This window comes from Lithobates pipiens, unplaced genomic scaffold (assembly GCF_037356315.1).
Source record: "Lithobates pipiens isolate NorthernLeopardFrog02 unplaced genomic scaffold, aLitPip1_a1.2 Scaffold_30, whole genome shotgun sequence".
NCBI lineage: Eukaryota > Metazoa > Chordata > Amphibia > Anura > Ranidae > Lithobates > Lithobates pipiens.
The window spans coordinates 38221214-38232412 of NW_027507791.1; the positions used below are offsets into that span (position 1 = coordinate 38221214).

The 11199-nt window shown below is 44.9% G+C and overlaps 1 protein-coding gene across 1 annotated transcript in view; it reads left to right on the top strand.

Annotated features, from left to right (window-relative positions):
* Positions 1-11199, top strand: part of LOC143942162 (Fc receptor-like protein 3) — a 178813-nt gene that overhangs the window by 82597 nt on the left and 85017 nt on the right. The window contains exon 11 of the mRNA XM_077463421.1: positions 2068-2349. Within this exon, the coding sequence (XP_077319547.1) occupies positions 2068-2349 (282 nt within the window). The remainder of the gene's footprint in view (positions 1-2067; positions 2350-11199) is intronic.

Consider the following 11199-nt stretch of genomic DNA (forward strand, 5'->3'; position numbering starts at 1 on the left):
TGTGTGGGGGTCCCCCCAAATTCAATTATGCAGCTTTCCGTTACATCAGGGGGGTGAGGTCACCCACCCATCACTGGGGAAGCCAAGTTTCCCCCTGCGTCAGAGGGGGGCGGGGCCACGTGACAGGTGGTCCCGTCCTCCTCAGCTAAGAGACCTGTCAGGCTGTCGGGATTTCCGCGGTATCTCCGGTGGAGACAGGATGCGCTGCGCTGGACATCATCATTGGACCCTGGACCTTGAGAGGAGAGATCATCCATCGCTGGACCCCAGAGAGATGATCATCCATCGCAGGATACCAAGAGTGGAATACCACCGCTGGAATCTCTTTTTTATTTTTTTTATTTTTAATAAAAGACTTATCCCAACGGTGTCTGTGTGTGTTTTTTTATTTTTTACACTTTTTTTGTGAAATGGTAGGAGTACAATGTACCCGTTACCATTTCAAACATTGTGGGGGCTACCCCAAAGCACCCTCCCAATGTTGAGGGCATGTGGCCTGGTACAGTTCAGGAGGGGCGCTCTCTTGTTCCCCCTCTTTTCCTGCGGCCTGCCAGGTTGCGTGCTCGGATAAAGGGTCTGGTATGGATTTTTGGGGGGAACTCCACGCCATTTTTTTAAAATTTGGCGTGGAGTTCCCCTTAAAATCCATACCAGACCCTTGGGGGGAACCCCAAGTCATTTTTTTTTTATTTGACACAATGTTCCCCTTAATATCCATACCAGACCTGAAGGGCCTGGTAATTGAATTTGGGGGGACCCCCACGCATTTTTAAAAATTTTTTTATCAATGACTTTCAATGGCTGTTCTCTGTATTACGGGAGCCGACAATTCATTATAGCCACGAGTGATTTTAAATTACTTTTTTTCCTGCAGAAATGACACTTTGTGCAGGGACAGTTCTAAGCACAGGAAACATGCGCCCCTTTACAGGCATACTATAGACACCCCCCAGGTACGAAATTTAAAGGAATATTACACTTTAAGCAGTATTAAAATCACTGCTCCGAAAAAACAGCTGTTTTTAAAACGTTGTTTTTCATTGATACATCCCCTGCGACAGGACCCGGGTCCCCAAACACTTTTTATGACAATAACTTGCATATAAGCCTTTAAAATTAGCACTTTATTTTTCATGTTCGAGTCCCATAGACTTTAACGGTGTTCGGATGTTCAAACGAATTTATTGCCTGTTCACATGTTCTGATGCAAACCGAACTGGGGGGTGTTCGGGTCATCCCTACTCAGCACAGAGATGGTGGGATCAGGGGTGGACTGACAACTCATGTGGCCCCCGGGCAATAGGAGATTATGGGGCCCCCAGGCAATCAGATATTATGGGGCCACATAGTATACACAAACACACACACACATAGTATACAATCACACAGTACACACAGACATGTTTCTATTGGCTGAGAAGGTACTGGAGAGGTGGGGCAGCTATAATCTCAGGATTTTTAGACCAAAAGGATGTCGGTAAGGGACATTTCAGAGACAGATGTAAAAAAAACACACATTTTTTACATACTGTCCCTGGTTTTACTGAGGCTGGCAACCCTGATGGGGCCCCCTAGTGGCATGGGGCCCTCGGGCAGTGCCCGAGTAGCCCAATGGTCAGTCCGCCTCTGGGTGGGATCCGCTCATAAAGTTGGTTAGTGGGCAGATATCCCTTCATGCTCTGGATTTGCATTCTATCTTGGTGAAGCTTAGCTTCTTCAGACACACCCTTGTTCGACACCATGAGTAAATGGGTGACATTCTTGGTTTGCAGCATTGGAGTTCCAAACCGAATTCCCTCCAGAAACACCTCCTCCATTGAACTTGCCTATCTTTTACTTGTTTATAAGGGTTCTCCAGGTTCCTTCCATGATCCATACAAGTAGCTGGGTTCTGGCCAACTCTATGGACCTGGTGGCTATACAGAATCTCCTTTTGGGGACTAATGTCACAGATTCTATTTGCTTCTATTTATTTGATAATGTAAGTGCAGGATGTGAATAAAACTGTTTATAAAAACTTTTCATCAAGGGAAAAGAGAAAATTGTCACAATTTTTTTTTCTTCTAGAGCTCTTCTCTCCTCCGAAAATAAAAATAGCTTCTGACTTGGTAATAGAAGGAGATGAGATGACGGTGAGATGTGACACCAGACGGGATCCGCACAGAGGCGGCACAGAGCTGTACTTTATCTTCTACAGAGATGAAGATAATGTTCAGGACTTCGATGTATCTGGTACATACAGAGTGCCGTCATCTCAGCTGGAGGATTCTGGGAATTATACCTGTGAAGTGAGGACGACGTCCAACACTGTGAGGAAGATGAGTGATGAGATCAATATTAGAGTATACAGTAAGTACTGAATACTGGTCCTGTCTTCATAGTGCTTTAAAAAAACAAAAAAAAAACAGTACCCACCTCAAAAAAAAAATCACATTTTAATTTTGGCACATCTGAGGTCACAGACAAGTCTACTTGCAATGGCCGTTCATAAGTGGTCTCGTTCTTTTGTTTTATATAATGGAAAACAGAGGAAGACCTGAGACCAACCAAGGAAGCATTGGCTGATCGTAGGAAGGTCTCTCATAAAAATGTACAAACTTTTGTGCGGATTGATCCTTTAAATCAGAACTTTAGCCCTTCACTAAAACTTTTCTAGGACCGGAGACCAACGAAGACCAACGAAGACCAACGAAGACCAATGAAGACCCCCAACCCAAGTCTGTATGATAACTAGTGATGGCCGACCGGTTCGCCCAGCGGTCGTTTCACGGCGAATTTCGGCCGTTCGCGGTCCGCTCGTTCGCTCGCCTATTGCCGTCGTTCGCCCCGGCGGACTTACGTGTTTAATGTGTAAAAGAACTTTGACCTATGATGACACGTCCATCATGGGGTACAGGACAGCCAATTGAGACATGACAGCACATGGACACTTGGACATTCCCCCTAACTTATAAATACACCCGATCCGGCGGCCATTTTACATTCTTTCTTCTGTCACTATAGGGAGAGGTTGCTGTGTGGAGTAGGGAGAGATAAATCGCTAGCTATTTGGTACACAAAAGTTCTTTTCAGGACTGGTATAGGTGTTAGGTGTATATAGGTTTGCTGTGCTACTGATTGTTGCAGCAGCCTGAGTGTCTTTTGTCAGTTTAGAGAAAGGGAAAGGACGGTGTGTGCTACAGGGACAGCCAGATTAGTCTTTCATCATCATCATCATCATCATCATTAGCTGTTACTATCAGGTCCACAAAAGAGCTATTCCAGTAACCAGTAATTGTTCCAGTCTCCTCTTTTTTGCCACTTTGTATAGGGACAGGAAGGAAGCAGTGTGTCAGGCAGTGAGGGTCAGTTTAAAGAGTTGCTGTTACTATTAGTTCCACAAAGGTTCTTTTCAGGACTGGTATCAGTGGTATGGTAATAGGCTTGTACACGTATAATATTCTTTCTTCCAAATATAGAAAGAATATTATACTTGACTGCTGCCCTTCTGCTGCAGTCTGCTAATCATTCACAGCTCACTTGTTCCACAAAGCTCTTTATCAGGACTGGTAACTTGGTCTGTGTAGGGTGCTACAGTACATAGGGTTGAGTGCGGTACAGTCTGCTGTTCTGTAAGGACCGCTATCGGTCCACAATAGATAGGGTTGAGGTGCACTACTGCTGACCGCTGCCCTATACTGCAGCAGTCCTTCATTGGTATAGGGACTGACGTACAGTCTGCTAATCACTAAGGCCGCGTACACACGCGCGGACTGTTCGCCCAACCTTGTTCGGCAAACAGTTTCGGCAAACAGTCCGCTCAAAATTTGCATGAGCGGACTTGCCCACACACGAGCGGACTGTCCGCCCAAACACTGTTCAGCGGACAAGGTTGGGCGAACAGTCCGCCCGTGTGTACGCGGCCTAACACACAACCTGCTTGGTCCACAAAAGTTCTTATAAGGACTGGTAACTTGGTCTAGGGTGCTACTCCTGGGGCTGCTTACGGTGCTGCTGTCAGTGCTGTATATCACGGTGCTGGTGTGAGTGCTTAATGTCACGCTGCTGCTGTCAGTGCTGTATATCATGGTGCTGATGTCAGTGCTTAATGTCACGCTTCTGATGTCAGTACTCTCTATCACGGTGCTGCTGTCAGTGCTGTATATCACGGTGCTGATGTCAGTGCTGTATGTCACGCTGATGATGTCAGTGCTCTCTATCACGGTGCTGCTGTCAGTGCTGTATATCACGGTGCTGATGTCAGTGCTGTATGTCATGCTTCTGATGTCAGTGCCCTCTATCACGGTGCTGTCAGTGCTGTATATCACGGTGCTGATGTCAGTGCTTAATGTCACGCTTCTGATGTCAGTACTCTCTATCACGGTGCTGCTGTCAGTGCTGTATATCACTGTGCTGGTGTCAGTGCTGTATATCACGGTGCTGATGTCAGTGCTGTATGTCATGCTTCTGATGTCAGTGCCCTCTATCACGGTGCTGTCAGTGCTGTATATCACGGTGCTGATGTCAGTGCTTAATGTCACGCTTCTGATGTCAGTACTCTCTATCACGGTGCTGCTGTCAGTGCTGTATATCACTGTGCTGCTGTCAGTGCTGTATATCACGGTGCTGATGTCAGTGCTCTCTATCACGGAGCTGTTGTCAGATGACTCTATCACGGTGCAGGTGTCATTGCTGTATGTCACGCTGCTGGTGATCATCTCCTGCACCCTCTTCTTTGCCTACCCTGGTCCCTGACCTTCCCTCTCCTCCATTGCCTTCATGTGCTCCACAGTCCTGAATTGTCAGAACAATTTCCCATATAAAAAAAGAATGCTTGTAGTTATCGATCCCAAATTCCCCTCATACATGTGTTATGTCATTGGCCATGTGGTGGGACTATGTTTGCCCAGCTAATAATTATCTTGTGGCTGCAAATTTGAGCTAAAGGTTGGCGAAGTTCGCCTCCCATTGAAGTCAATGGGGCCCGCGGCAAACGTTCGGTTTCGTGAACGGTCGGCCTCGTTCACGGTCCGCGTTCGCGAAACGTCCCGTCGGAAGTTCGTCCATCACTAATGATAACACCAAGAACAGTGGGAAGAGTAGAGTTTAGTAACCACCAGCTCTCATGGCTTTGAAATGCCTTGATGGTCAAGTGGTAAATGTGTTTGAGATTGAAGTTCCTTTATGCCGAGCCAGGGATGAAGTTATGCTTTATGGGGACCCATACTGCATAGTTAACAAAATCATTAATGGCCCCCATCTCTCTAATCTGCATCTCAAATGCAGTTCCTCTAGTAATACAAACACAACATGCATTCAGAGCAAAATACATTCCCATACCACAAATAACATTAGTTTCACCCAAACTTGTTTGTCCAATGCAACCACTACCTGCATAAATTAGATATGCTTCTGGACCCCCTGTGGCCTGTGTCTAATAGTCTGCTCTGGCTTAAAGCGGGATTCCGCTCTTTTTTTTCTTACCTGTGTTACAGGTGGGCGACTGCTACCTTCGCTTAGCATCCACGTCCGGCATTTTTTTGACCCCCGGCGTGACGATTCTTTTCCTCGGGATGACTTTTAAAAAAGTGCTCTGGCATTTTCCATTTTAAATGTGGGCGTCTGAAGCCCACAGGCATTTACTTCCTGTGTATCGATGACGCTCGGCTCCCAGCATGCTCCGCTCCATCTCGCGCATGCTCAGTGTGCAATAGTGGTAATGGCAGATACAGCTGCCTGCCCAGTTTAAAAATGGCAAATTCGGACACGCCCTCATCACGTGACCGGCGTCCTAACGAAATCTCGCGAGATTTCGCAATTTCATTGTCCCCCCATGGATTCCTGGGAAATAGCTTAGAAATTTCCCAGGGACCATTGCGAGGACGATAACCACGCCTACTCCCACGGGAGGACAACCCGGAAGTCAGCAGAAACATCTGAAATAAAAGGTAAGTAAAGAATAATTTTTTTTTTCAGGGTTCATTTAGGTAAGTATTCAATCTGGTGATTTTAAGTCCCATACATACTATCAGATTTTTTTCGCTGTCAGCGCGATAAGAATGTGTAACTCAATGGGTGGTGGCAGCGGGGAGGATGGATATTTTTAAAAAGGCTCTTGGATGTGCATCTTGATGAACACAACATACAGGGATGTGGGGAATAATTCTAGACACTGACCCATGTAAACCTACACAGGTGGAACTGGATGGACTATTGTCTTTATTCAACTTTACTTACCTACTATGAAACTATGTAACGATGAATGCAGCCTAATTGTTAATGATCCCCCAAATGCGGTTAGCACACCATTATGGCCACCAAAGTGCGATGGACGTTTGCAGAGCGTTCCCAAAACACGCAGCAAAGCATGCTTTTTCTGTGCAGGTTACTACATGTTCGGAAACTAGTAGATGTGAATGAATGGCAACGCAAGTGAGAGGTGCAATATCAGTTCAATGACCGCGGAATTGTCAGTTTAAGTAGCGCAGTGTGGAATATCAAAAAATGGTCTGGTCATGAAGGGGGTAAAATCTTCCCGAGCGCAAGTGGTTAAAGATAAGTCTACCTGAAAGTGATATTTGAGTCATAGATGGAATATGGTGGGGCGAGCCAACTCCTGGATACTCCAACAATGAGAAATGAAATCCATCAATTTATCATTCTCATCCTTTCCTCTTCCAGAGCTCTTCTCTCCTCCGGAAATAAAAGTGACCCCGTCCAGGGTAATAGAAGGAGATGAGATGACGGTGAGATGTGACACCAGGCTGGATCCGCTCAGAGACGGCACAGAGCTGCACTTTGCCTTCTACAGAGATGGACGGACTGTGCAGGAATTTAATGTATCTGATACATACAGAGTGCCGTCATTTCAGCTGGAGGATTCTGGGAATTATACCTGTGAAGTGAGGACGGCGTCTAACATTGTGAGGAAGATGAGTGATGGGCTCTATATCCAGATATATGGTGAGCAAATAACATTGGACAATCACACATTACCTCCATACAGTCATATACACTATATAACCAAAAGTATTTGGACACCTTACGGGCGGCACAGTGGTGAAGTGGGTAGCACTCTTACCTAGCAGTAAAAGGGTCTCTGGTTTTAATACCAACCATGACACCACCTGCCTGGAGTTTGCATGTTCTCCCTGTGTAGGTTTCCTCTGGGTACCCTGGTTTCCTCCCACGCTCCAAAGGCATGCTGGTAGGTTAATTGGCTTCTGTCCAAAATTGGCCCAGGTATATGGGTGTGAGTTGGGGCCCTTGGATTGTGGGCTCCTTGAGTGTAGGGACCGATGTGAATGTGCGATGTATGTGTGGAGCGCTATGTAAATTGACGGCGCTATATGGGTACCTTAAAATAAATAATAATAATGGATGAGCATCTTAATGAGACACAATGTACAGGGATAGGGATAATTGTAGACATGCACCCAACACTCACTCAGGATGGACTGGTGTCTTCATTCAACCTTAGCAACTATATAACTATATACTAGGTAACCTGCCTTTACACACACATAAACGTTAATGGCATCCCAGTCTTAGTCCGTAGGGTTCAATATTGAGTTGGCCCACCCTTTGCAGCTACAACAGCTTCAACTCTTCTGGGAAGGCCGTCCACAAGGTTTAGGAGTGTGTCTATGGGAATGTGTGACCATTCTTCCAGAAGAGCATTTGTGAGGCCAGGCACTGATGTTGAACGAGAAGGCCTGGCTCACAATTCATCACAAAGGTGTTCTATCAGGTTGAGGTCAGAACTCCGTGCAGGCCAGTCAAGTTCCTCCACCCCAAACTCGCTCATCCATGTCTTTATGGACCTTGCTTTGTGGTCTGGTGGGCAGTCATGTTGGAACAGAAAGGGGCCATCCCAAAACTATTCCCACAAAGTTGGGAGCATGAAATTGTCCAAAATGTCTTGGTATGCTGACGCCTTAAGAGTTCCCTTCACTGGAGCTAAGGGGCCAAGCCCAACCCCTGAAATACAACCCTACACCATAATCCCCCCTCCTCCAATAATAATAATAATTGTGCACTGGTCCAATAATTTGGACCAGTGCACAAAGCACAACGTATTGATTAGCGAGTCCTTTTAACTGTTTGTATAAGTTGCTAATTGTGTTTCACTCCAATAAATATGTTTTATATTACACTTAGATCGCGCCCTCTCCTCTCGCTATCAGGGCTTCAAACCAGACAGTGTAAGCCCTTGTACACACGGTCGGACATTCTGACGGAAAATGTCCGATCGGACCGTGTTGTCAGATAATCCGACCGTGTGTGGGCTCCATCAGACTGTTTCCCGTCGGAATATCCGACCAACAAAGTTTTAGAGCTGGGCTATAAAATTTCCCGACAACATGATCCGATCTGACTTTGTCCGATCGTTTGTAGAGAATTCCGATCGGACAAAGTGCCACGCATGCTCAGATCAAATTCCTAGACCAAAGCTATTGGCTACTAACCTGAACGTAGTCCCGTCATAACGAAATAAGGTCACCACGTTAAGAACTATCAGATTTTCCGACAACTTTGTCCGACCGTGTGTATGCAACAGTTTTGGACAAAATCCAACGGATTTGGTTGTCAGAATGTCCGACCGTGTGTACAAGGGCTAAGGCTTTTAAATAGGAATAGGAATAGGAAATCCTGGACACTTTGCAAGCAAGGGCAGAACTCTCACCTGTCATAGTGAATAAGGTGAATTTGTGTTTGCTTTGATATCCAATCATGTGCTGGAATTGGTGATTTAGCTGAGATTGCTTTTTCCATCAAGTGTCTGAAATGTAATCGTTATCAGCCATGAGTTGAAATTAACCAACATTTTGTCAAAAAATGCTTTTAAACAAAGCCATGTCACGTACAGCTGTTTCTTTTTAGTTGCATTAGATGTCCTCTTAGAAAGAAATACCTTTCTTAGAGCAGACAGCACCCAAATAATGCAATATAATAATAATAATAATAATACAGTGCATCCGGAAAGTATTCACAACTCTTCACTTTTCCCACATTCTGTTATGTCACAGCCTTATTCCAAAATGGATTAAATTCATTATTTTTCTCAAAATTCTACAAACAATACCCCATAATGACAACGTGAAAGAAGTTTGTTTGAAATCTTGGCAAATTTAAAAAAAAATAAAAAAAATAAAAATCCCATGTACTGTAAGTATTCACAGCCTTTGCTCAATACTTTGGTGAAGCTCCTTTGGCACCAATTAATCCTCAAGTCTTTTTGAGTATGATGCTACAAGCTTGGCACACCTATTTTTGGGCAGTTTCTCCCATTCTCCTTGCAGGACCTCTCAAGCTCCATCAGGTTGGATGGGGAGCGTCGGTGAACAGCCATTTATAGATCTCTCCAGAGATGTTCAATCGGGTTCAAGATTGGGGTCTGGCTGGGCCACTCAAGGACATTCACACAGTTGTCCCATAGCCACTCCTTTATTATCTTGGCTGCGTGCTTAGGGTCATTGTCCTGTTGGAAGATGAACCTTCGCCCCAGTCTGAGGCCCTGAAGCACTCTGGAGAAGGCTTATATCAAGGATGTCCCTGTACAATGCTGAATTCATCTTTCCCTCTGTCCCGACTGTCTCCCAGTTTCTGCCACTGAAATACATCCACACAGCATGATGCTGCCACCACCATGCTTCACTGTAGGGATGGTATTGGCCAGGTGATGAGCGGTGTCTGGTTTCCTCCACACATGACGCTTGCCATTCAGGCCAAAGAGTTCAATCTTTGTTTCATCAGACCAGAGAATTTTCCTTCAGGTGCCTTTTGGAAAACTCCAGGTGGGATGTCTGCAGAGATGGTTGTTCTTCTGGAAGGTTCTCCTCTCTCCACAGAGAAAAGCTGGAGCTCTGTCAGCGTGACCATTGGGTTCTTGGTCACTTCCCTGACTAAGACCCTTCTCTCCCGATTGCTCAGTTTGGCTGGGCGGACTGCTCTAGGAAGAGCCCTGGTGGTTCCAAACTTCTTCCATTTAGGGATGATGTAGGCCACTGTTCTCATTGGGACCTTCAATGCTGCTGAAACGTTTCTGTACCCTTCCCCAGATCTGTGCCTCCATACAATCCTGTCTCTGAGGTCTATAGACAATTCCTTGGACTTCATAGCTTGGTTTGTGCCCTACAAGCATTAACTGTGGGACCTTATATAGACGGATGTGTGCCTTTCCAAATATCGTCCAATCTACAGAATTTACCACAGGTGGTACCTCAGAAGGTTGTAGAAACAGCTCAAGGATGATCAAGGATCAAGGATGATCAGTGGAAACAGGATAAGTTGAGCGTCATGGCAAAGGTTTTGAATACTTATGTACATGGGAGTTTGTTGTTTTTTTATTTTTTTATAAATTTGCAAAGATTTCAAACAAACTTCTTTTACATTTTCATCATGAGGTATTGTTTGTAGAATTTTGAGGAAAATAATTAATTTAATCTATTTTAGAATAAAGCTGTAACAAAATGTGGAAAAAGTGAAGCGTTATGAATAATTTCTGGATACACTGTACATCTTAAAAATATTCCAAAAAATCAAACTAATTGCAATTTTGTGTATCATTCTCTTGTCCATTTGTATGAAAGGTTGGGGTTAGAGTTCCTCAGTTTCTCAGACTCTAATTCAATGGTCTTCAAACTGTAGCCTGGGGGCCAGATGCGACCCTTTGCTTGGTTTTATCTAGCCCTTGGCAGCCTATTTTCACCCACCGGTACCAACAATGGGGCATAATTCCTCCCAGTGACACCAATGAAGGGGCAGAATTCCTCACAAAGACATTAACTATGGGGCAGAATTCATCCCAATGACACCAAAAATGGGGCACAATTCCTCCTAATGACACTAACAATGGGGCCTAATGGCACCAATGATAGGGCACAATACTTCCAATGACACCTACGATGGGGCACAATTCCTCCCATTAACACCAAAGATGGGGCATTGTTTATTTATACTGACCTGTACTACTACTGATGGCTACAGTCCAGCCTCCCTTAAATTTGAAGGACAGTAAACTGGCCATTTGTTTAAAAAATTTGCAGACCCCTGATCTAATGTAATATTTCCAGCTCCTAGATGGGGAAATTATTTAGCCACGAGGACAGGTCCAGAATAACTGAAAGGAGCCATTTCACCAAAAACTGGATAAAAAGTAAATCTGTAGAGGAAGAAGGTCCATCTTCAGGTGTCCATGTCACTGACTGGGTGACATAG